The sequence below is a fragment of the Somniosus microcephalus genome, chromosome 28, assembly GCF_052327205.1.
Source record: "Somniosus microcephalus isolate GS21.2 chromosome 28, FLI_Smic_1.0, whole genome shotgun sequence".
In the NCBI taxonomy this organism is placed as follows: Eukaryota; Metazoa; Chordata; class Chondrichthyes; order Squaliformes; family Somniosidae; genus Somniosus; species Somniosus microcephalus.
Window position 1 is genome coordinate 3122585 of NC_141014.1, and position 24481 is coordinate 3147065.

General features: G+C 48.3%; 1 protein-coding gene across 1 annotated transcript in view; it reads right to left on the minus strand.

Moving 5' to 3' along the window:
- Nucleotides 1–24481, minus strand: part of dmc1 (DNA meiotic recombinase 1) — a 249367-nt gene that overhangs the window by 157528 nt on the left and 67358 nt on the right. The window contains exons 6-8 of the mRNA XM_085969413.1: nucleotides 22515–22556; nucleotides 15591–15663; nucleotides 6272–6363 (exon numbers count right to left, since the gene is read on the minus strand). Coding sequence (XP_085825539.1) covers nucleotides 6272–6363; nucleotides 15591–15663; nucleotides 22515–22556 — 207 coding nt within the window. The remainder of the gene's footprint in view (nucleotides 1–6271; nucleotides 6364–15590; nucleotides 15664–22514; nucleotides 22557–24481) is intronic.

The window sequence follows — 24481 nt, forward strand, 5'->3', positions numbered from 1 at the left end:
ATGAGTGGGACAGGCCCTGTGTTAAAATGGGGGTGGAGACGGTGCAGGGGAGATATTTGGTGGACACCGGAGCTTCCAGCACAGTGGTCCATTAGGAAGGCCCGACCAATTCACCCTGGTCTAACAAGGTCCCATTTAGCCTAATGGGATTCACAGGGAACGAGCAGGTGGGGGCGATGTCCAAACCCCTGAGAATAGAGTTAGGGTCCCTCCGCACCACGTGGAAGTGCGTGCTAATGAAATGGGAGTAACCAGGGTGGGGAGTCCTCGGGGCTGATTTCATGTTAGCCAACCGGGTCATTGTGGACCTTAGGAATCACTGCCTGTGGGGAGCAGTGGTCTCGGACAAGACAGAGGAGGTGATAGTGATCCCGAGAGATAAGGGAGGAGGGGTTAGTGTATGCACCATGAAACCCAAAGTGAGTTACGACCAGGAACGGTTGGTTAGTAGCGCCCCAGCCCAGTATAGAAACATAGAAGATAGGAGCAGGAGTAGGCCATTCGGCCCCTCGAGCCTGCTCCACCATTCAATGCGATCACGGCTGATCATCCAAATTCAGTACCCTGTCCCTGCCTTCTCCCCATATCCCTTGATCCCTTTAGCCTTAAGAAATATATCCAACTCTTTCTTGAATATACTTAATGAATTGGCCTCTACTGCTTTCTGTGGTAGAGAATTCCACAGGTTCACCACTCTCTGGGTGAAGAAATTCCTCCTTATTTCTGTCCTAAATGGCTTACCCCTTATCCTTAGACTATGACCCCTGGTTCTGGACTTCCCGACCATCGGGAACATCCTTCCGGCATCTAGTCTGTCCAGTCCTGTCAGAATTTTATAAGTTTCAATGAGATCCCCTCTCATTCTTCTAAACTCCAGCGAGTATAAGCCCAATCGACCCAATCTCTCCTCATGCGTCATTCCTGCCATCCCAGGTATCAGCCTGGTGAATCTTCGCTGAACTCCCTCCATGGCAAGAACATCCTTCCAAGGAGAGAACAGCTGTCAGTGTGCCGGGGGACCTTGATGTGTGGATCCCGAGTGGTAATTCCACCCAAGTTAAGGGATAGAGTGCTCAATGAGCTTCATGAGGGTCATCTGGGAGGGGTAAAAATGAAAAGCCTAGCCAGGGCTTATGTGTGGTGGCCGGGAATCGATAAACAAATCGAGGACCTGACCAAGAGCTGCTCAGGATGCCAGAAAGTCCAAAATGCACCGCCAGAGGCCCCTCTACACCCATGGGAGTGGCCCTCATCTGCATGGCAACGGGTGCATATTGATTTTGCTGGTCCATTCATGGACTCAATGTTTTTAATAGCCGTGGATGCGCACTCGAAATGGCCTGAGGTCATCAAAATGTCCTCCACCACCACGGAGAAAACTATTGCAGTCCTACGGACCATTTTTGCCAGGAATGGCTTGCCAGAACAGATTTGCTCCGACAACAGACCACAGTTTGTGTCCGAAGAGTTCCAGAGGTTCTTGAAAAAGAATGGGGTAAGGCATTACACATCCGCCCCGTATCATCCAGCCACAAATGGATTGGCTGAGAGGTTCGTACAAACCTTTAAGAAGGCAATAAAGGCTATGTACAATGACAACATTCCGCTGCAGCACAAGGTGGACAATTTCCTGTTCGCCGACCGGAATGTGACACATGCAGTCACCAACCAGCCCCAGCCATGATGTTCTTTAACCGAAGGTTAAGATCTCACCTGGATTTGCTCAGACCAAACGTACGAAGAGATGTTGAGAGTAAGCAATTCCAGCACATCCATGAGAAGCCAACAAGGAGCTTCAATGTAGGGCAACCAGTCTTGGCCCGCGACTACCGAACAAAAAAATGGCAGCCAGGAACAATATGCACACAGCAGGGCCCACTAATGTACACAGTGGACGTTGGGGAGAGCATCGTGAGACGCCATGCTGACCAGATCCTAGAGTCACAGGAACAAGTCAACCCCATGCCTCGCCCATACGTACCTGGTGATGAACCCGACATACAGGTCGCATCTACCCCAGAAACAGTAGCATCGGAAGCTGATGAACCAACCGACGACAGGGGGCCAGAATCGCCTCCGCACCAAGAGCAAGACACTCGGGAAAGGCGCTATCCAGAAAGGATCAGGAAGCCTCCCCAAAGACTGAAAATATAAATAGACTATTTTCAGCTAATGTTGCATGTTAAAAGTGTTAATTGTAATTAGTTTGATATTTAATTGTTAAATGAGTGTTATGGTACTGTTAATCTAAAAGGGGAGGAATTGTAATGTATATACCTTTAAGGGGGGAACTATCTTTTACAGCTCGTGTATACTGCAGTACCGGCAGTGACCACACCTGTATATAGCACTGAGTAGTAATCTGTACAGATCAGTTCCACTGTGAGCCACGTTGAGTAAACACCTGTTGTACCGTTCTCCTGCAATCTGTGTCTTATTATACACGGACACAACAATAGTGACTAGCAATCTGGTGAGAGGAGCTTCCGAGGTTGCAGAAATGACCTGCTGACAGCTAAATCTCTGCACAAAATGGAGTCAGAAAGAGCTTTTCAATTAGCCAAGTAATCAGGTGTAATGTGGAAGCATTTGTGTTTTTCCCAGCCCTCAATTAATGCACTTGTACAATGGTCACTGAGCTTCCACCTCCCCTTCACAGGCGAGGTTCCGAGGTGCGTGATACCTGCACTCCTGAAGTTAAAGCCAAAAGCTGCTGGTTAAAAACCCTCTTAAGGGTCTCTCAACAAGCATTTAAATACCTGAATGAGGTCGCCCACCTTTCCTAAGCGGGTCCGTGGCACGCCTCCAAACGTGCCCGAGTTAAATGCGGAAGTCAGCAGGATCCTGATGCGCTGTCAATTTCCGCGAATTTAACTGCAAACCCGCACACTCGGCAATGGGAAAATTCCGGCCAGGGTGTCCTTGCAGGGTCAAACACAGAATCTATTTGGTTGCAGTTAAGAAGCAATAGAGGAGCTACTACTATTACACTGCTTGGTGAATTCTAAAAGCCACCAAATAGCAGGAAGGAGATAGAGGAGCAGATTTGCAGGGAAATTACTGAGTGGTGCAAGAACTAAAGAGTCGTGATAATGAAATACTTTAACTACCCCAATAATGAATGGGCAGTGATTGTGTTAAGGGCAGAGAGGGGGAGGAATTTCTGAAGTGTGTTCAGGAGAACTTTCTTGATCAGTGTGTTTCCTGCCCACGAGGAAGGAGGCATTGCTGGATCTAGTCCAGGGGAATGAAGTGGGTCAAGTGGAGAATGTCACAGTGGGGGAGCATCTGAGGAATAGTGAACATAGTATCATAAGGTTTAGATTAGTTACGGAGAAGGACAAGGAGCAATCTAGAATAAAAATACTTAACTGGAGGAGGGCTAATTTCAGCAAATTGAGGACGGATCTGGCCCAGGTAAATTGGAGTCAAAGACTGGCAGCCAGAAATGTAATGGAGCAATGGGCGGCCTTTAAAGAGGAGATGGTTCAGGTACAGTTTAGGTACATTCCCACAAGGGGGAAAAGGAGGGAAACCAAAGCCAGAGCTCCCTGGGTGACGAAAGAGTTAAGAGAGTAGGATGAAGCAGAAAAAGGGGGCATATGATAGATGTCAGCTTGATAATACAAGGAAGAATATAAAAAGTACAGAAGAGAAGTGAAAAAGGAAATAAGAGGGGCAAAGTGACAGTGAGAGTATAGATTGGCGGCTAACATAAAAGGGAATCCAAAGGTCTTCTATAGGCATATTAACAGTAAAGGGTTGTCAGAGGAGCAGTGGGACCAATTCGGGTCCAAAATGGAGGTCTGTTGGTGGAGGCAGAAGGCATAGCTGAGGTACTAAATGAATATTTTGCAGCGGTGTTTACCAAGGAAGAGGACTTTGGCAACACAACAGTAAACGAGGAGGTTGTCGGGATACTGGATGAGATAAAAATAGATAAAGAGGAGGTACTTGAAAGGCTGGCAGTACTTAAAGTGAGTGAGTCACCCGGTCCAGATGGGATGCATCTGAAATTGCCGAGGGAAGTAAAGGTAGAAATTGCAGGGGTGCTGGTCACAATCTTCCAATCCTCTTTAGATACAGGGGTGGTCCCAGAGGACTGGAGGATTGCACATTTTACACCTTTCTTCAAAAAAGGGGAGAATAAACTTGGGAATTACAGGCCAGTCAGTGGTAGGGAAGCATTTAGAAGCAATAATCCGGGACAAAATTAACAGCTGCTTTGACAAGTATGGACTAATAAAGGATGGATTTGTTATGGGCAAATCATGTTTCACTAACTTCATTGAGTTTTTTGATGAGGGTGGATGAGGGCAGTGCAGTTGATATGTATATGGACTTTCAAATGGCATTTGATAAAGTACCACATAATAAGCTTGTTAGCAAGATTGAAGCCCATGGAATAAAAGGGGCAGTAGCAGCACGGATACAAAATTGGCTAAGGGATAGAAAAGAGAGTTGTGGTGAGAGACAGGCTGGGGAATGGGCGGACATGTGGCAGATGAAATTCAATGCAGAAAAATGTGAGGTGATACATTTTGGTAGGAAGACTGAGGAGAGACAATACAAGCTAAATGGTACAATTCTAAAGTGGGTGCAAGAACAGAGAGACCTGGGGGTGTTTGAGCACTAATCTTTGAAGGTGGCAGGACAGGTTAACAAAGTAGTGAATAAAGCATATGGGATCCTGGGCTTTATAGAGTACAAAAGCAAGGAAGTTATGCTAAACCTTTATAAAACACTGGTTAGGCCTCAGCCAGAGTATTGTGTCCAATTCTGGGTGCCACACTTTAGGAAGGACATGAAGGCTTTGGAGAGGGTACAGAAGAGATTTACTGGAATGGTCCATGTACGAGAGATTACAGTTAAGTGGATAGATTGCAGAAGCTAGGGCTGTTCTCCTTAGAGCAGAGAAGGCTGAGGAGATTTGATAGAGGTGTTTAAAATCATGTAGGGTTTAGATACAGTATATAAAGAGAAACGGTTTCCAATGGCTGAAGGGTCAATAACCAGAGGGCACAGATTTAAGGTGATTGGCAAAAGGACCAGAGGCAACATGAGGAAAAACTTTCTAATGCAATGAGTGATTAGGATTTGGAATGCACTGCCTGATAGGGTGGTGGATACAGATTCAATAATAGCTTTCAAAAGGGAATTGGATAAATACTTGGAAGGAGAAAAAATTGTAGGAATATGGGGAAAGAGTGGGACTAACTGGATTGTTCTTCGAAAGAGCCGGCGTAGACTCGATGGGCTGAATGGCATCCTTCTATGCTGTACTATTCTATGAAGCGCTGTAGTGAGTGATAAATTTGCACACTAACTTGCCGTTTGTCTGGCACCAAGTTGGAGCTGCAGCTTCATTGACACGATAGTGAGGGTGGTATAAGATGTCAGTGTTGGAGCCAGTGCTCTTCAGGCTGATGTGGCACCAAGCCAAGGGTTGAGTGATTGGTGTGAGCATAATACAGGTATTTCTCTCCTTTCACTGGGCACCATTTGTTGAAGCTCACCGTGGCACTTTTCTGCAGTCCTGAGAAGTTGCCATGCATTTGCTTCCTTGACCTATGGATGCGGGAGACTGCACTAACACTGTTTGTGATCTCCAGCCAGGTCTGCTGCACAGTGGCTGTAAAAGGAGACTCCTCTATCCTAAAATTGGCCAGTTTCCTCAGCACCACCTCCTGCAGCAAGATCCCGATGCTATTTCAGCCATCAACCCAGTCTCCAACACAATCACAGTTATGCCTCCTTTTGAGAACTGCTGCACTATGGATTCCCTGCTCCCCCAGGTTAAACAATGCTCCCTGTGCGTGAGAAAGATATGCATGAAGCATAGTTAAATTATTTAAATCATCCAACCCTCTGGAATCTGGTGGGGCTGAGCTGCTATGCAATATGTGTGCGAGCACATGGGAGTATGGGCCACTTTTGCCCAGACTGGGAATGGCCCTAACGCCTCATTCTAGGTAACACCCTTAGTTCTTTGCCTGCAGGAAATAGCGTCAACACATCCACAAAGAACGAGAGTGAAGCATAACAATAATCAAAACATCAAACATGAGTGGGACAATGTCACCTGACCAGACAGAGCAAGATTTTTTTAATTATTGGGATAGTGTCAGGTGTTTTTCTTCCAAAGAGCTATCAGGAATATTCTATTTGTATGTGACCAGAAAAAGCTCTGCTGTATCTTAAACAATATTACTAAGCTCAAAAACATCCCACAATTCTCATTGCTGCAGAAATGTATAAATGTGTTCTTAACTGGTATAGGCGCGTGCATACAGCACATTGTCCAGCACTGCATCAGGATCCACGTGAAACCGATCAGCAATCCCTCGCAGTCTATCTGGGCGGCTACACTAGGTTAAGGATTTTGGGTCTACTTAACTGGATATCTACAGGATATCACACAGACACACAGAGACTATTTAGATTCCAAAGGGTCCGATCATTTATATAGTATTATAGAGACATACACACTGATACTATACAGGATAAAAACACACACACAGGGCAATAGAGGATATTATACAGGCACTATACTAGATATTTCGGAGATACCTACAGATTTTTTTAAAAATTTGTTTATGGGATGTGGGCGTCGCTGGCAAGGCCGGCATTTATTGCCCATCCCTAATTGCCCTTGAGAAGGTGGTGGTGAGCCGCCTTCTTGAACCGCTGCAGTCCGTGTGGTGAAGGTACTCCCACAGTGTTGTTAGGTAGGGAGTACCGGGATTTTGACCCCGCAACAATGAAGGATCGGCGATATACTTCTAAGTCGGGATGGTGTGTGACTTGGAGGGGAACTTGGAGGTGGTGAAGTGGGATTAGGCTGGATAGCTCATTGTTGGCCGGCACGGACACGATGGGCCGAAATGGCCTCCTTCCGTGCTGTAACTTTCTATGATTCTATTCTATGGTGGTGTTCCCATGCGCCTGCTGCCCTTGTCCTTCTAGGTGGAATAGGTCGCGGGTTTGGGTGGTGCTGCCGAAGAAGCCTTGGCGAGTTGCTGCAGTGTATCTTTTAGATGGTACACACTGCAGCCACGGTGCGCCGGTGGTGGAGGGAGTGCATGTTTAAGGTGGTGGATGGGGTGCCAATCAAGCGGGCTGCTTTGTCCTGGATGGTGTCGAGCTTCTTGAGTGTTGTTGGAGTTGCACTCATCCAGGCAAGTGGAGAGTATTCCATCACACTCCTTACTTGTGCCTTGTAGATGGTGGAAAGGCTTTGGGGAGTCAGGAGGTGAGACACTAGCCGCAGAATACCCAGCCTCTGACCTGCTCTTGTTGCCACAGTATTTATGTGGCTGGTCCAGTTAAGTTTCTGGTCAATGGTGACCCCCAGGATGTTGATGGTGGGGGATTCGGCGATGGTAATGCCGTTGAATGTCAAGGGGCCGTGGTTAGACTCTCGCTTGTTGGAGATAGTCATTGCCTGGCACTTCTGTGGCGCGAATGTTACCTGACACTTATCAGCCCAAGCTTGTTGCATGCGGGCATGGACTGCTTCATTATCTGAGGAGTTGTGAATGGCACTGGACACTGTGCAGTCATCAGCGAACATTCCCATTTCTGACCTTATGTTGGAGGGTAGGTCATTGATGAAGCAGCTGAAGATGGTTGGGCCTAGGACACAGCCCTGAGGAACTCCTGCAGCAATGTCCTGGGGCTGTGATGATTGACCTTCAACCACCACAACCATCTTCCTTTGTGCTAGGTATGACTTCAGCCAGTGGAGCGTTTTCCCCCCCGATTGCCATTGACTTCAGATTTACTAAGGCTCCTCGATGCCACACTTGGTCAAATGCTGCCTTGATGTCAAGGGCAGTCACTCTCACCTCACCTCTGGAATTCAGCTCCTTTTGTCCATGTTTGGACCAAGGCTGTAATGAGGTTGGAAGCCGAGTGGTCTTGGCGGAACCCAAACTGGCTATCAGTGAGCAGGTTATTCGTGAGTAAGTGCCGCTTGATAGCACTGTCGACGACACCTTCCATCACTTTGCTGATGATTGAGAGTAGATCGATGGGACGGTAATTGGCTGGATTAGATTTGTCCTGCTTTTTGTGGACAGGACATACCTGGGCAGTTTTCCACATTGTTGGATAGATGCCAGTTGTAGCTGTACCGGAACAGATTGGGTAGAGACGCGACTAGTTCTGGAGCACAAGTCTTCAGCACGATAGCCGGGATGTTGTCGGGGCCCATAGCCTTTGCTGTATCCAGTGCACTCAGCCGTTTCTTGATATCACATGGAGTGAATCAAATTGGCTAAAGACTGGCTTCTGTGATGGTGGGGACCACAGGAGTAGGCCGATATAGATTATCTACTCGGCACTTCTTTATAGCACAGGGACTGTGTAGGATATCATATAGACACACTAGCCTAGATTTTCCACTTGGGTGAAATCCTAAACAGAATAGGGCGGACGCCCAGTGTAGATACTTTAACTTCCACAGTCAACCTAATTTAAACATTAGGAGCTTCAGGTGTCAGGGATATCACTGATTCAGAGCTTGCCTGTAGTTGGCAAGAATTAGCATGCTACTGCAGGATTAAAAGGCCTTCAAGTAGTTTAAAGCGACAGGCACCCAGGCAAATGAACTGGGACCACAGCACAAGAGGTCGTTACAAATGATGTCTGAAGTCTACAGGAGAGCAGAGAGCTCCCAGGTTCTTGGATGCAGATGTGGGTGTGCTGCTGGACAATGTCAGAGGAGGGAGGCTCTGTTGGGAAAAGAGCCCTGTCGGCCCTGTATAGGGCTGCTCAGGGGCCAGGGGAAGGATGTGGCCATGGCAATCAGTGCCACAGGCTGCTCAGGGCCAGGGGAAGGATGTGGCCATGGCAGTCAGTGCCACGGGCTGCTCAGGGCCAGGGGATGGATGTGGCCATGGCAATCAGTGCCACAGGCTGCTCAGGGCCAGGGGAAGGGTGTGGCCATGGCAGTCAGTGCCACAGGCTGCTCAGGACCAGGGGAAAGGTGTGGCCATGGCAGTCAGTGCCACAGGCTGCTCAGGGCCAGGGGATGGATGTGGCCATGGCAATCAGTGCCACAGGCTGCTCAGGGCCAGGGGAAGGGTGTGGCCATGGCAGTCAATGCCTCAGGACCAGGGGAAGGATGTGGCCATGGCAGTCAGTGCCACAGGCTGCTCAGGGCCAGGGGAAGGATGTGGCCATGGCAATCAGTGCCACAGGCTGCTCAGGGCCAGGGGAAGGGTGTGGCCATGGCAGTCAGTGCCACGGGCTGCTCAGGACCAGGGGAAGGATGTGGCCATGGCAGTCAGTGCCACGGGCTGCTCAGGGCCAGGGGAAGGGTGTGGCCATGGCAGTCAGTGCCACGGGCTGCTCAGGACCAGGGGAAGGGTGTGGCCATGGCAGTCAGTGCCACGGGCTGCTCAGGACCAGGGGAAGGGTGTGGCCATGGCAGTCAGTGCCACGGGCTGCTCAGGACCAGGGGAAGGATGTGGCCATGGCAGTCAGTGCCACAGGCTGCTCAGGGCCAGGGGAAGGGTGTGGCCATGGCAGTCAGTGCCACGGGCTGCTCAGGACCAGGGGAAGGATGTGGCCATGGCAGTCAGTGCCACAGGCTGCTCAGGGCCAGGGGAACGATGTGACCATGGCAGTCAGTGCCACGGGCTGCTCAGGACCAGGGGAAGGGTGTGGCCATGGCAGTCAGTGCCACGGGCTGCTCAGGACCAGGGGAAGGATGTGGCCATGGCAGTCAGTGCCACAGGCTGCTCAGGGCCAGGGGAACGATGTGACCATGGCAGTCAGTGCCACGGGCTGCTCAGGGCCAGGGGAAGGATGTGGCCATGGCAGTCAGTGCCACGGGTTGCTCAGGACCAGGGGAAGGATGTGGCCATGGCAGTCAGTGCCACGGGCTGCTCAGGGCCAGGGGAAGGATGTGGCCATGGCAATCAGTGCCACGGGTTGCTCAGGACCAGGGGAAGGATGTGGCCATGGCAGTCAGTGCCACGGGCTGCTCAGGACCAGGGGAAGGATGTGGCCATGGCAGTCAGTGCCACGGGCTGCTCAGGACCAGGGGAAGGGTGTGGCCATGGCAATCAGTGCCACGGGCTGCTCAGGACCAGGGGAAGGGTGTGGCCATGGCAGTCAGTGCCACGGGCTGCTCAGGACCTGGGGAAGGATGTGGCCATGGCAGTCAGTGCCACGGGCTGCTCAGGACCAGGGGAAGGATGTGGCCATGGCAGTCAGTGCCACGGGCTGCTCAGGACCAGGGGAAGGGTGTGGCCATGGCAGTCAGTGCCACGGGCTGCTCAGGACCAGGGGAAGGATGTGGCCATGGCAATCAGTGCCACAGGCTGCTCAGGACCAGGGGAAGGGTGTGGCCATGGCAATCAGTGCCACAGGCTGCTCAGGACCAGGGGAAGGATGTGGCCATGGCAGTCAGTGCCACGGGTTGCTCAGGACCAGGGGAAGGGTGTGGCCATGGCAGTCAGTGCCACGGGCTGCTCAGGGCCAGGGGAAGGATGTGGCCATGGCAATCAGTGCCACAGGCTGCTCAGGACCAGGGGAAGGGTGTGGCCATGGCAATCAGTGCCACGGGCTGCTCAGGACCAGGGGAAGGATGTGGCCATGGCAGTCAATGCCACGAGCTGCTCAGGGCCAGGGGAAGGATGTGGCCATGGCAGTCAGTGCCACGGGCTGCTCAGGACCAGGGGAAGGGTGTGGCCATGGCAATCAGTGCCACAGGCTGCTCAGGACCAGGGGAAGGGTGTGGCCATGGCAGTCAGTGCCACAGGCTGCTCAGGACCAGGGGAAGGATGTGGCCATGGCAATCAGTGCCACAGGCTGCTCAGGACCAGGGGAAGGGTGTGGCCATGGCAGTCAGTGCCACGGGCTGCTCAGGACCAGGGGAAGGGTGTGGCCATGGCAGTCAGTGCCACGGGCTGCTCAGGACCAGGGGAAGGATGTGGCCATGGCAGTCAGTGCCACAGGCTGCTCAGGACCAGGGGAAGGATGTGGCCATGGCAGTCAGTGCCACGGGCTGCTCAGGGCCAGGGGAAGGGTGTGGCCATGGCAATCAGTGCTAACTCTAAGACTACACACATGGCTAGTGAGAGTCAGAAAAAGTTAAATTGCTTTATGAGGTCAGGTAAGGTGAGACATGCCAGCCACCAAGAATGCACAGCACCTAGCTCCTCTGTCCATTACAATGACTCCCCTCACACTGTGTTAAAGTGCTTGAATTGCTTATCAATGCCTAGGAGGCGGCATAGCGCTCTTGACAACCCCAGTCTTCACCTGCAAGTGTAGCTTTACTCACATGCATGCACCCAACTAAGAGCCTCATAAGGAATCTAATTGCTTGATGTATGCACCTGTCACCATACCCATTAAAGGCTGCATGCTAATACCTAAAGTCTTGCTTTTTTCATTCTTTTTCAAAGCCAAGATGGCCTGTAACAAGACTGAGAACTTCAAAAAGTGGCACCATCCCCAACCTGCTGATCACCACCCACTATGAAGAAGTGGTTATAATGCGAGATTTTATTGAGAAGCTGAGCCTCTGACCACATATCTTCTCCATCACCAAGACTGCCTACTTCCACTTCCATAACATCGCCCGTCTTCGCTCCTGCCTAAGCTCATCTGTGCTGAAACCCTCATCCTTGCCTTTGTTATCTCTAAACTTGACTATGCCAATGCTTTCCTAGCCGGTCTCCCACATTGCACCTTCCATAAACTTGAGTTCATCCAAAACTCTGATACCCGTGACCTAACTTGCACCAACTCTCATTCGCCCATCACCCCTGTGCTCGCTGACCTACATTGACTCCCGGTCCAACAACGCCTCACTTTTAAAATTCTCATCCTTGGTTTCAAATCCCTCCATGGCGTCACCCCTCACTATCTCTGTAACCTCCTCTAGCCCCACAACCCTGGGATATCTCTGCACTCCTCCAATTCTGGCCTCTTGCGCATCCCAGATTTCATTGCTCTACCATTGGCGGCCATGCCTTCAGTCGCCTAGGCCCTAAACTCTGGAATTCCCTCTCTTTCCTCCTTTAAGACCCTCCTTAAAACCTATTTCTTTGACCAAGCTTTTAGTCACCTGTCCTAATATCTCCTTATGTGGCTCGGAGTCAAATTTGTTTGATAATCACTCCTGTGAAGGGCCTTGGGTCATTTTACTACGTTAAAGACGCTATATAAATGCTAGTTGCTATTGTTGTTGCAGAATACATTTTGTAATTTGGACAGTTTTCTGGAAGAATGGCCCCGATTTTAAAGGTAAGGTGTGGGTATGGTGCGCGCGAGCCCTGAAACAGGCAGTGAACCCGATCTTAACAGCCCGGTCTCATTGGCATCAATTGTCTTGCTGACCCGCCAGACCCAAATGTCATTGGGCCCTGATCTGTATATTGAAAGAGGGCCCCGCTACCTTCCTGTGTGTGTCTCACTCCTCTGCTCAAAAGAGCAGGTTAACATTGAGACACGGCATGAACAGAGGGGGTAAGTGACTGCCTTCAGTTTAACTGCCCTCTCCCGTCTGGTTTCTGCCAAGCAGGGGGAGTTAAAATCGGGGCCAATATGTTTTAGAACCAAGTAGTGATAAGGTCATACTAGATTTAGTGATGAGTAATGAATCAAAATGAATGAACAATCTGATAGTAAGGGAATATCTTGCGAATACTGACCATAATATGCCTGCATTTGAGATTAGGTTTGAGAGACAGAGAAGTAACAAATCAAGATTTTAAACTTAAGCAAGGCAAACTTTGAAGGGATGAGAAATAAATAGACCATAGTAAAGTGGGCTGAGCTGTTAATGGATAAACCTACAGATAAACAGTGGGAAGTTTTCAGGTACTATACAAAACCAGTACATAACCCTAAAAGCCAAATGATCCACTTGTGTAGTTAAGCAACCATGGTAAATAAATGAGGTAAGAGACACAATTAAGCTAAAAGAAAAGGCTTACACAAATGCAAGAAAAAGTGGAAATCCAGCAGATTGGGAGAGCTAAAAAAAAGGGATACGAAGGAAGTAATAAGGGGTGCAAACAATGAGTATGAACATAAACTTGCAAGAGATATCAAAGTTAACAGTAAATACTTTTACAAATATATTAAGAGAAAGTGTGTGCCAAAGCAGAATGTGAGCCTATTAAAGACAGATACAGATGAGACTTTCATGGCAGACTTGTTAAATTAGTACTTCATACCAGAAACTTAATTGGACCAGCCACATAAATGCTGTGGCAACAAGAGCAGGTCAGAGGCTGGGTATTCTGCGGTCTGTGACTCACCTCTTGACTCCCCAAAGCCTTTCCACCATGTAACTCCTTTATTTCTGCCTCAGGGCAGCATCCTAACCCAACCATTTTCAGCTGCTTCATCAATGACCTTCCCTCAATCATAAGGTCAGAAGTGGGGAGGTTCGCTGATGATTGCAGTGTTCAGTTCCGTTCGCAACTCCTCAGATAATGAAGCAGTCCATGCCCGCATGCAGCACGACCTGGACGACATTCAGGCTTGGGCTGATAAGTGGTAAGTAACATTTGTGCACAAAAATGCCAGGCAATGACAATCTTGAACAAGAGCGAGAATCTAACCACCACCCATTGACATTCAATGGCATTGTCATCGTCGAATCCCCCACCATCAACATCTTGGGGGTCACTATTGAGCAGAAACTTAACTGGACCAGCCACATAAATACTGTGGCAACAAGAGCAGTTCAGAGGCTGGATATTCTGCGGTGAGTGACTCACCTCCCGACTCCCCAAAGCCTTTCCGCCATCTACAAGTCACAAGTGTGATGGAATACTCTCCACTTGCCTGGATGAGTGCAGCTCCAACAACACTCAAGAAGCTCGACACCCTCCAGGACAAAGCAGCCCGCTTGATTGGCACCCCATCCACCACCTTAAACATTCACTCCCTCCACCACCGGCGCACCATCTACAAGATGCACTGCAGCAACTCACCAAGGCTTCTTCGACAGCACCTTCCAAACCCGCAACCTCTACCACCTAGAAGGACAAGGGCAGCAGGTGCATGGGAACACCACCTCCAAGTCACACACCATCCTGACATGGAAATATATCCCCTTTTTTCATCGTCACTGGGTCAAAAATCCTGGAACGCCCTACGTAACAGCACTGTGGGAGTACCTTCACCACACAGACTGCAGCGGTTCAAGAAGGTGGCTCACCTTCTCAAGGGCAATTTGGGATAAGCAATAAATACGAGCCTTGCCAGCGATGCATCCTGTGAATAAATTTAAAAAAAAAATAAGATAGAAGAGAGGGAGAAACCAGGAAACAACAGAGCTGTTAGTTTAACTTCAGTTATGGGAAAGTTAATGGAATCAAACATCAGGGGCAGAGTGATTTGAGCATTTGAAAAGTATGAGCTGATTGAAGCCACAATTGCTGATACACTGACGGGGCACCCAAAATACTGAGCAACAGCTAACATTCCGCATGACTAGGCTGAGGGTTCTAGTTGGTCAGAAAAGATTCCCAAATATCAGAATGAAATGCCTGTAAATAAAGATCTTTTAGAAAGCATCCTGTGCATATTATTTCACCAGAGTCATCAGGTGTCTTTTACTACATGAGCACACAGATATAACTTAAATGGAGAGTTAGGAAGACTTGCTGGCTGCCAAGGCAATTGGTTACCTTTTGCTCACTCAACTCTGGCATGTTTCTCACCAATTCATTATAAGGCAGCTGGACCTATTTGCACACTCTCTGCTCATCTTTTCACACCAGGTGGTGTGTAAGCTTCTCATTGGTGTGCCCCTTGTGTTGCCTCCTAACGGTTACGGGTCTCTATTCTTTTTTCAAAGAAGGCTGCATATTAACCGTCAACAGAGAACCCATACTGCTGGCAGACCGACCGCTGTACAATGCCTCAGCTACTAGAAGCGAGCAAGCCTTCCAAATAATTAGAGAAGTACCTCTCAAGGACTCCAGACCTTGAAAGCATCATGGAAATTAGGAGTGGTCTGGGTGAAGGAGGAAGCACCAGTGAGGAGGAACAAGTGGTGGTGACAGCAGCCAAACACCAATGAGCTTGGCGAGGGAGAGGAACAAGAAGTGCAGCTGGTGTGGGGCCCACAGATTCATACCTTACAAAGGTTGCACTCATTAATCAACAGAAGCCTTTCATACAGTCCTTTGAGAATCTTCAAAGCCCTTTACATGGAAAGGTGGAGTACATACAGATGTCCCAACACAACATACCAATAATACTTACACAACACCAAGTGAACAACATACAAGACTCAAAAATTATGTAACTGTTTATGCAAGTATACCTTTCAGACAAATTTGAAAGAGATATCCCTATAGTGAAAGTTTCTCTGTGAAATGAACAGTTAGTGCAATCTGCAGACGGAAACTGAAATTGCAGCAATTACAACAACATGCTACATTTATATCGTGCTTTTAGCCTAGTAAAACATCCCAAGGCTCAGTTGGGGCTCAGACCTGAGTAAGAGTAGGAGGGAGGAGATGGGGAGGTACAGACTGTGTGTACACAGGATCTGAGATGACAACTACAACAGAAGAAGCTAGGAATGGAAAAAGCTAACAAAAGGATACAAGGTATTCTCTGTATCAATGAAGATCACCTTTCCTCCACAGTATCCACTGGGTCCAGGAAGCTGAGCAGTTACTACATCAAAGAAAATTAAAAATTACTTCTCAGAGAGATAAATCAATTAGTTCAGTGCTGGTCAGAGGCACCTAGATCACTAAACTTTCAGACTGCCTCATTTCAGTGCTCCTTGTCCCAGGTTCACCTGAATTGAATGTTCCAGTGTTAACAGAGCAAAGCAGCTGTTACATTTGTATTCTGCAACTCAGGAAACCACTACAGTAATACTCTCCTCTAGATGGTTCTATGCGGTGTAAGTATAAGAAAGACTATGAAAAATGGGTTTAGAATGCATGTACGTAAACGCACAAAGTGTGGTGAATAAGTTGGTGAGCTGCAAGCACAATTAGGTGCGTGGCAATATCATGTTGTGGCAATAACGGAAACGTGGCTTAAAAATGGTGAGGACTGGGCACTCAATATTCCAGGGTACAAGGGGGGAGAAATTGGGTGTGTAGTGCCACCTATTAGCACCTAAAGATGGCAGTCAGTGGCTGCAGCGCCACTGGCCGCGCCTCCCGCGATATTCAGCGGGGGCGCTAATGGTGGCGCTAGCCTGTTGCGCTGCGCCGCCACCGATGACGTCATCGCTGTGCGCAGTGCCCCATTAGCGCCCCGATCGCGATATTTGGTAGCAAACGCTGCTGTAGCGCCGTTCGCTACCCGCGCCCGGTTCACGGGGCCTTGCTGTGCCGGCAGTGGTGCAAGTTAAGGTGGAGGTGCGGGGCGGCCGCCTGCCAGCACACCTCCGTCCCCAGCCTCCTGACCTCCCCCCCCGCGGCATTGCTGGCTGTTTCCCGAGATCCCGGCACTTCTCCTCGGTGCCGGGCTCTTTTGCCGGCACTCGCGATCGGGGATCGCGCTGTTGCAGGCCCCTCCCCCTTAACAATGGGAGGAAGGCCTGCAGTACCGCAGCGTGCCATGCCGCAGCGTGTGGCGCTGCGGCACATTGCGCTGCGATATTCAGTTTCAGCGCCCTAAGAGGGACACAGAGCGCCTCGAGCCTCGCCCCGTCTCCCTCTAGGGGCGCTGAAACTGAATTTCTGACGTTCGTTAATGCTCCGAACGCTGCGCAAAAATCAGCGCCCAGGCGAACTTGGCGCCACTTTGGCGCCTCAACCCAATTTCTAGGCCAAGGTGTTCAGAAAAGATAGGAAAGGAAAAAAGGGAGGTGGGGTGGCAGTGCTGATTAAGGAAGATATTGTAGCATTGGAAAGGGAGGATGTTCTTGAGGGGACAAGGACAGAATCCATTTGGTTAGAGTTGAGGAGCAAAAAGGGTATGATCACGTTATTGGGGGTATTCTATAGGCCTCCAAATAGTGAGAGGGAGGTAGAGGAGCAAATCTGCAGGGAAATCGCAGAGATATGCAAGAGCTATAGAGTGGTGATATTGGGGGACTTTAATTGCCCAAATATCGATTGGGATAATGCTAGGGTAAAGGGAAAGGAGGGGGAGGAATTTCTTAAATGTGTTCAGGAGAATTTCCAGGCCCAACTAGGAAGGAGGCATTGCTGGATCTGGTGCTGGGGAATGAGGTGGGCCAGGTCGACCAAGTGTCTGTGGGAGAACACCTGGGTACGAGTGATCATCGTATCATAAGATTTAGATTAGCAATGGAGAGAAACAAGGAACAATCTAGAGTGGAACTTCTAAACTGGAATAGGGCTAACTTCAATGGGATGCGAAAGGATATAGCCAGGGTAAAATGGAACCAAAGACTGACAGGAAAAACTGTAATGGAACAATGGGTGATCTTCAAGGAGGAGATGTTCCAAGTACAGGCTAGGTAGATTCCAACAAGAGGGAAGGGTAGGGGAACCAAAGCAAGGGCTCCTTGGATGATGAGGGAGATAGAGAAGATGATGAAACAAAAAAAGAGGGTGTACGATGCATGTCAGGTGAATTCCTCAAGGGAGAACCAGACCAAATACAATAAGTTGAGAGGGGATGTGAAGATGAAAATAATATTGGCAAAGAGAGAATATGAGAGTAGAATGGCAGTTAACATAAAAGGGAACCAAAAATCTTCTACCGGCATGTAAACAGTAAGTGGATAGTAAGAGGCGGGATGGGGCCTATTAGAGGCAAAGAAGGTGATATATGCTTCGAGACGCAGGGCAAGGCTAGAATACTCAATGAGTACTTTGTATCGGTGTTTACTAAGGAGGTGGATGCTGACAAAATATCGGTAGAAGTGGAAAAGGTAGAAGCAATGGAAGGGGTGAAAGTTGATGGACAGGATGTACTAGAAAGGCCGGGTATGCTTAGAGTGGACAAGTCGCCTGGTCCAGATGGCTTGTATCCTAGGTTGCTAAGGGAATTGGGGGAGGAGATAGCGGAAGGGCTTGCCATAATTTTCCAATCTTCCCTAGATGCAGGGGAGGTGCCTGAGGATTGGAAAGTGGCAAATGTGACACCATTGTTCAAGAAAGGGTGTGAGGACAATCCTATTAACTACAGTTTAACATGATAGAAACATAGAAGATAGGAGCAGGAGTAGGCCATTCGGCCCCTCGAGCCTGCTCCGCCATTCAATGTGATCATGGCTGATCATCCAAATTCAGTACCCGGTCCCTGCTTTCTCCCCATACCCCTTGATCCCTTTAGCCGTAAGAAATATATCCAACTCCTTCTTGAATATATTTAATGAATTGGCCTCTACTACCTTCTGTGGTAGAGAATTCCACAGGTTTACCTGGGTGAAGAAATTCCTCCTCCTTTCTGTCCTAAATGGCTTACTCTTTATCCTTAGACTGTGACCCCTGGTTCTGGACTCCCCGACCATCGGGAACATCCTTCCTGCATCTAGTCTGTCCAGGCCTGACAGAATTTTATAAGTTTCAATGAGATCCCCTCTCATTCTTCTAAACTTCAGCGAGTATAAGCCCAATCGACACAATCTCTCCTCATACGTCATTCCTGTCATCCCCGGTATCAGCCTGGTGAATCTTCGCTGAACTCCCTCCATGGCAAGAACATCCTTCCTCAGATAAGGCGACCAAAACTGCACACAATACTCAAGATGTGGTCTCACCAAGGCCCTGTACAACTGCAGCAAGACATCCTTGTTCCTGTACTCAAACCCTCTCGCTACGAAGGCCAACATACCATTTGCCTTCTTAACCGCCTGCTGTACCTGCATGCTTACCTTCAGCGACTGGTGCACAAGGACACCCAGGTCTCGTTGCACTTCCCCTTCTCCCAATCTATTGCCATTCAGATAATAATCTGCCTTCCTGTTTTTGCCACCAAAGTGGATAACCTCACATTTATCCATGTTATATTGCATCTGCCATGCTTCTGCCCAATCACCCAACCTGTCCAAATCATCCTGGAGTTTCTCGGCATCCTCCTCACAGCGCACACGCCCACCCAGCTTTGTGTCGTCTGCAAATTTGGAGATATTACATCTAGTTCCCTTGTCTAGATCATTAATATATTTTGTGAATAGCTGGGGTCCAAGGACCGATCCCTGCGGTACCCCACTAGTCACTGCCTGCCACTCGGAAAAAGACCCGTTTATTCCAACTCTTTGCTTTCTGTCTGCCAACCAGTTCTCTATCCAAGTCAAAACCTTGCCCCCAATCCCATGTGCCTTAACTTTACACGCTAATCTCTTATGCGGGACCTTATCGAAAGCCTTCTGAAAGTCCAAATACACCACATCCGCTGGTTCTCCCTTATCTATTTTACCAGTTACATCCTCAAAAAATTCCAGTAGATTAGTCAAGCACGATTTACCTTTTGTAAATCCATGTTGACTTTGTCCGATCCTGTCACTGCTTTCCAAGTGCTCTGCTATTACATCTTTTATAATGGACTCTAGCATTTTCCCCACGACCGATGTCAGGCTTACCAGTCTGTAATTCCCTGTTTTCTCTCTACCACCTTTTTTGAATAGTGGGGTAACATTAGCTACCCTCCAATCCATGGGTACTGTTCCAGATTCCATCGAATGTTGGAAGATGATCAGCAATGCATCTACTATTTCTAGGGCCACTTCCTTAAGTACCCTAGGATGTAGATTATCAGGCCCTGGGGATTTATCGGCCTTCAATCCCATCAATTTCCCTAACACCATTTCCCTACAATACTGATTTCTTTCAGTTCCTCCCTTTCATCAGACCCTATGTTCCCCGACATCTCTGGGAGGTTATTTGTGTCCTCCTTTGTGAAGACAGAACCAAAATATGTATTTAATTGGTCCGCCATTTCTTTGTTCCCCATTATAAATTCCCCTGATTCTGACTGCAAGGGACCTATGCTTGACTTCACCAATCTTTTTCTCTTCATATATCTATAAAAGCTTTTACAGTCAGTTTTTATGTTCCTTGCAAGTTTACTCTCATATTCTATTTTCCCCTTCTTAATTAAACCCTTTGTCCTCCTTTGGGTGGTGGGTAAAGTTTTAGAAGCAATAGTCAAGGAAAAAATTAACGGGCACTTGGAGAGGTTTAAGCTAATTAAAGAGAGCCAACATGGATTTGTAAAAGGCAGATCGTGTTTGAATTTTTTGATGAAGTAACAGAGAGGATTGATGAAGGGAATGCAATGGATGTTGTCTACATGGATTTTCGGAAGGCGTTTGACAAAGTACCACATAGAAGGCTGGTTAACAAAATTGAGACTCATGGAATAGGTGGGTCAGTGGCAGCTTGGATAAGGAATTGGATTAAACACAGAAAACAGCGAGTTGTGGTAAATGGCTGTTTTTCAGACTAGAGGATGGTAGACAATGGTGTTCCCCACCAAGGGTCAGTGCTGGGGCCACTGCTTTTTTTGATATATATAAATGACCTGGATATTGGAATACAGAGTAGAATTTCTAAATTTGCCGATGACACCAAACTTGGGGGTGTGGCAAACAGTGAGGATGATACCAATTGACTGCAACAGGACATAGAAAGGCTAGCAGAATGGGCAGACAGGTGGCAGATAGAATTTAATACAGAGAAGTGTGAGGTGATGCATTTTGGTTGAAGGAACAGGGAGAAGCAATATACACTTAATGGCACAGTTTTAAAGAGTGTGCAGGGACAGAGAGACCTAGGATTAATGTGCATAGGTCCCTGAAGATGGCAGGGCATATTGAGAGAGTGGTTAACAAAGCATATGGGATCTTGGGCTTCATAAATAGAGGTATCGAGTACAAAAGTAGAGAAGTTATGCTGAACCTTTATAAAGCGCTGGTTAGGCCACAACTGGAGTATTGTGTCCAGTTCTGGTCACCACACTTTAGGAAGGATGTGAAGGCACTTGTGAGGGTGCAGAGGAGATTTACCAGAATGGTTCCGGGGATGGGGGATCTTAGCTATAAGGACAGGTTGGAGAAGCTGGATTTGTTTTCATTAGAACAAAGGAGGTTGAGGGGTGATTTGATAGAGGTGTACAAGATTATTACGGGTTTGGACAGGCTAGACGGGGAAAGGCTGTTCCCACTAGTTGATGGTACAAGGACAACGGGACACAGATTTAAGGTTTTTGGCAAGAGATACAGGGAGACGTGAGGAAAAACTTTTTACGCAGCGAGTGGTGAGGACCTGGAATTCGCTGCCGACGGAAGTGGTGGAAGCGGAGATACTCAGGGCTGGATTTTATGAATGGAGACGTGTTGGAGGCGGTACTGCTGCTTACCTGGTTTCAGTCCCGCCTCCATCAGCCTCTGGCCAACCAGCGGGATCTTCCCCTGATTGACCTTGTTAAGCCTGCCCAGCGGGCTCAGCAGGCCAATTAGTAGGAAGTCAGTGACAGAGCATGTCAACATATGACGTGTCATCTGTCAAGAATTTTTGAAAGAAGAAATGTCATCATTTGACAGCTCTGTGAATCACTGACATTCTGTGTAGTTTGATGAGCCCTTGTGTTCAGGACTCATTAAATCTTTCTACTTTGTAGAAATCAGATGACTGTTGGATCAGAGGATCCAACAGCCAGTCTGTGATCTCTACAAAGGAGATGTCGGGACTCCGGCTCCACAGTGACTGAAGGCTGTAGGCAGAAACAAAGGTAAGTTAACATTATCTAACACTTTACACTCACCTCACATGCTTACCACTTCACACTTGCACCCATCACTCACCTCTACATTGCACTTTCAGACCCCTCTGACCCCCTCCTCAGCTCCTACACCCTGGCGGGGTTCCCCCAGGTTGGGAAGCCCGCACTTTGGAACGAAAAATGGGGATAATCCTATTTTCTGCTTGTTAACTACCTGTTAATAGGCAATTAATAGGCTTTAATCCCTTCCCTCCTCCAAGGAGATGGGACCCGGGGCAGGACGGCTTCCCGCCTTCTGGCAAGAGGGCACGGAGGTAGGTTGGGGGCGGGTTTGCCACCCACATCCAAATTCTGCAACTTTCCCGGCAGTCCCGCCTCTATACCCGCCTCCTCGGGGCTGAGAAAATTCAGCCCCAAATGTTTTCAAGGGGAGACTGGATAGGCACTTGAGGGAAATAAACTTGCAGGGGACAGAGCGGGGGAATGGGACTGACTGGATTGCTCTACAGAGAGCCGGCACGGACTCGATGGGCTGAATGGCCTCCTTCTGTGCTGCATGTATAACTCTGTGACTCTAAGTCTAATAAACCAATCTGTCCCTGGGATAGGTTACAATGCTCAGTTCTCCCAGCAGCTCGATTGCTGATTATTTCATTACCACTGAAAGAATTTGCCTTCTAAATTACTGCAAACATACTCTTAGCACTCTATAACTCACTCAACGTTATTTTGCTGGACTTTTAAGTCCATAATTTGCACTGTTTTGTTTGTATTACAACAAAGACACAGATGCTCTAATTCCACACCTTGCATTTATATTAACATCTTTTAAAGTGCTGGCACAAGGACTTTAATGCTTTGTAACTTACCACAGAAAGTGTGCGACAGCTGTGTCTTTCCAGTTCGAAATTCTGCCAATAAAAATAGAAATTAACTACTAAAAAAAATGAAAGAATAACCTTGCATTTCCACGGTGTCTTCCATATCCTGAAGATCTCAAAGTGCTTTAAAGCCAGCGAATTACTTTTGAAGTGCAGTCACTATTGTTTTGTAGGCAAATACAGCAGCCAATTTGCACACATCAGGATCCCACATGCAGATGAATGACTGCTTAATCTGTTTTTGGTAGTACTGAATTGTAGTGTATGTACCTTTAAGAGGAACTATGTTTTTGAAGCCCCTGTATACCGTAGTACCAGTAGTGACCACTCGGGTATATAAGCCTGTGTAGCGTCTTGTGTTGTTAGTTCACCTCCAGACTTTGTTCAGTAAACACTTGTTAAATCAACTCCTGCATTCCGTGTCACCATTAACACACGGATCTAACAGTGGCGACGAGTTAGAAACGAACTTACCTGCAATTCGGCAGCACCTCAAGGGGATCGATTCCTCAGACGAAGGTCGAAGCCAGAAGCAAGGAAAAAAAAATAATAACTCGAAAACGACGGCCAGGCTTGGTCTCCAGTCTGTGGTTTCCCCAGCTAAACGGGCTGGTGGCAGGTAGTACACTGATCCTTCCTGGGCTGCGGCGGGCTAGAGCTCGATCGGGTGGCTCTGCAACGGGGCCGGGCAGCGAGTCGGGAAGCAGAATCAAAGAGAGAGGGTGGAGCACTCAGGGCGCGGCCGGTGCTGCAAAGCAGGTCGGCGTTCGGACCGAGCAGAGGAAGGGGAAAGTCCCAGAGGGTCCGCTCCACGACGGGAACGGTGCTCCAAGTAACGGAGAAACTATTGAAGCGATATATAAAAAAATATAGAAATACCGCGAAAAGCTGCAGGTCGCAACAGGAACCGCGGAGAACAGCGTAGGCAGCAGCGGCAGCGGCGGGAAAGCGTGGGAGTCGCCATCGTAACTCGGCGGGGAAGAAAGAAAAGCGCGGGAAGCGCCATTTTAGATTTTCAAGATGCCGAAGACTGGCAATATTACTGCTTTCGATAGTGATATAGAAGATTGGACCACACATGTGGAAAGAGTGGAGGTATATTGCAAGGCGAATGAAGTAGCGGATGATAAAAAGGCATCGGTACTTCTAAATCTGATGGGCGCAAGGACATACGGGCTGTTACGAAACTTGATCACTCCAGCCAAACCGATGGACAAGAATTTTAAGGAGATTGTTGATACCTTACAGGAGCACTTAAACCCAACCGCTGCTGATAGCGGAACGATTCAAATTTTTCAGGAGGAATCAGCACAAGAATGAAAGTAACGCTGATTACCTCACCGAATTACGAAAGCTGTCAAAGCACTGCCAATTCGGGGCAGGACTGGCAGATTCTCTGCGAGACAAATTCGTCTGTGGTCTCCTAAGCGAAGGAACACAGAAAAGACTACTTTCTGAGAAAGATTTGACACTGGACAAGGCTTTCAGTGTGGCTGTATCATACGAAGCAGCAGCAAGAGGAGCTGCAGAGATACAGCAAAAGCCACAGGACTTCGGCACCCATGAAATGACACGGGGTTTCGAGAGATGTTATCGCTGCGGCAGATCCACCCATGACCAGAAGGACTGCTGATTCAAGGACAAAGCATGCAGGCAATGCGGAAAGATGGGACACATTGCACGTGTATGCAGATCTGGAAAGAAATCCGCTGACAGTAAAAAGGTCAATAAGGAAAAGTACAGAAAGGTACAAATGATGACGGACAGTAGCTCCGAAGACCAGAAGAGCGATAGTGACTCCGGAAACAACAGACTAAGCTGTCTCAAATTACATAATGTAATTGCCAAAGAAGATTACCAGACCATTTGGGTTACCCTCACGATAGCGGGGTCCCCAGTTAAAATGGAGCTAGATACAGGATCAGCTCTGACCGTCATAAGTCGACGGGATTACG